The sequence below is a fragment of the Crocodylus porosus genome, unplaced genomic scaffold, assembly GCF_001723895.1.
Source record: "Crocodylus porosus isolate Cpor-Errol unplaced genomic scaffold, CroPor_comp1, whole genome shotgun sequence".
In the NCBI taxonomy this organism is placed as follows: Eukaryota; Metazoa; Chordata; order Crocodylia; family Crocodylidae; genus Crocodylus; species Crocodylus porosus.
Genome location: NW_017728950.1, coordinates 66,839,948 through 66,841,452, shown reverse-complemented (window position 1 = coordinate 66,841,452; position 1,505 = coordinate 66,839,948). Strand labels below are relative to the sequence as shown.

The following is a 1,505-nucleotide window of genomic DNA, read 5'->3' as shown; positions in this document are numbered from 1 at the left end:
GGGAGAGCTTCGCTTGGGTGTCCCAGCGGATCCAGGCCAGGCGGGTCCTGCCTCTGCCCTGGAAGAAGCGCACGTAGTTGGGAGGAGGGTTTGGGTTTGTTTTTTTTTTACCTGTCCTATATTGACGTATCCGTATTTGCTAGCTATCCTGCTGGCCTCCTGGAGCCCCCCAGTTATCCTCACAGCCCAGTGGTTGGTGTACACGCGAGTCCTGCAGGCGGGCAGCAGGAGCCCCAGCACGAGCAGGCAGAGCAGGTCCCCTCCTCCGCCGCCTCCCCCGCGGCAGCAGCGGCTCTTCCAGCCCATCTTCTCCTCCGCACGCAGCGCCCGCCAAACTTCTCCGGGCTTCGTCCGCGGCTCCGGGCGGCACCGGCCTCCCGCAGTCACCCCGAGGAGGAGGCGAGGAAGAGCTTAGAAGCGCGCATGGACCCCTCGGCGGGGCCAGAGCATCAGCGAGGGCTCATTGATGAGCTCCCCTCCTCCCTCGCTGCCCCTCAGGGGCTCCGCAACTTCCTTGCAAAGCTTCTCTCCCAGTTTCTTGGACTTCAGCCCCCCCCCCCCACCCAACTACAAGGAAAGTCTCCTGTGTGAAGGGGAGGGAGGGAGCCTCTGCTTTCCTTTCTTGCCTCCTCAGATCTCCCCCTGCTAGTTATCTCTCTCTCCCGCTCTCCTGTTCAGTTTCTTCCTCTTCTTCTGCTCCTTCTCTCTCCCCTCCCTTCTTGCCCAGAGTCCAGGAGCAGCAGCAGCGGCAGCGGGAGGCAATGTGTGAGTGTTGGCAGCTGAGCTCCTCAGTTCAGTCAGACTCTGGAGCCTCCCTCCCGCCCTCCCGGAGTAGTGAGTGCGGAGCGTGAGTGAGTGGAAATGGCAGCAGCGCCTTCCCTGCAGAAGTGGCTCTGCACCCCCCACCTCTCCTCCGGCTCCCTCCCGTCCCACGCCAGCAGCCTGGTCCTAGCGCCTCCCGATCCCTCACTCGGGAGCCTCACACAGACAGCCCGGGCGAGGAGTCCGCTATTTTTTTTTTTTAATCGAGTTTTTTTTTTAAATTTAAATATGATGGCAAAGGAAAGGGCTGGGAGCACACAGACGTTCCTCACCTGGGCAGGCGTTAGAGTAACTCGGGTTGGGACAGATGTGGCCGGCAGCTTGAACACCAGCAGAGAGCATGAAATGCATGTCCCGTAGAAAAAAAAACACCTCCTTCACTTCCAGTTTGCGTCTGGAATACCGAAAGGGTGCCTTTCAATCTTGCTAGCCCCCTGGGTAGACTCCATTTTCCATTCCTTGGATGAAGGGTTGTCATTTACATAGGCGACTGGTAGGGGGTGCGGGGCTGGTGCCCCCCTCATGGCCAACACTAATGCTGTCGGTAGGGCTGGCACCCCCCCTCCCAGCAGGACCACCGTCATTGGTGGCTTCTGTGGATGCCCCCCCTCATTCAGGAGGTACCAATTAATTATGTTCCAGAAGGCAGTTGTCTTCAGCTTCTCATTAGGCATGGCCACGTG

General features: G+C 59.3%; 1 protein-coding gene across 6 annotated transcripts in view; it reads right to left on the bottom strand.

Moving 5' to 3' along the window:
• Window positions 1-853, bottom strand: part of PCSK5 (proprotein convertase subtilisin/kexin type 5) — a 378,572-nt gene extending 377,719 nt beyond the window's left edge. For 3 of the 6 annotated variants that reach the window (XM_019554923.1, XM_019554926.1, XM_019554927.1), the window contains exon 1: window positions 112-852. In XM_019554923.1, the coding sequence (XP_019410468.1) occupies window positions 112-306 (195 nt within the window). In that variant the 5' untranslated portion in view covers window positions 307-852. Of the gene's footprint in view, window positions 1-111 lie in introns of all 6 variants that reach the window. The other 3 variants (XM_019554922.1, XM_019554924.1, XM_019554928.1) reach the window with 2 other exon arrangements.
• Between the last annotated feature and the right edge of the window lie 652 nt (window positions 854-1,505).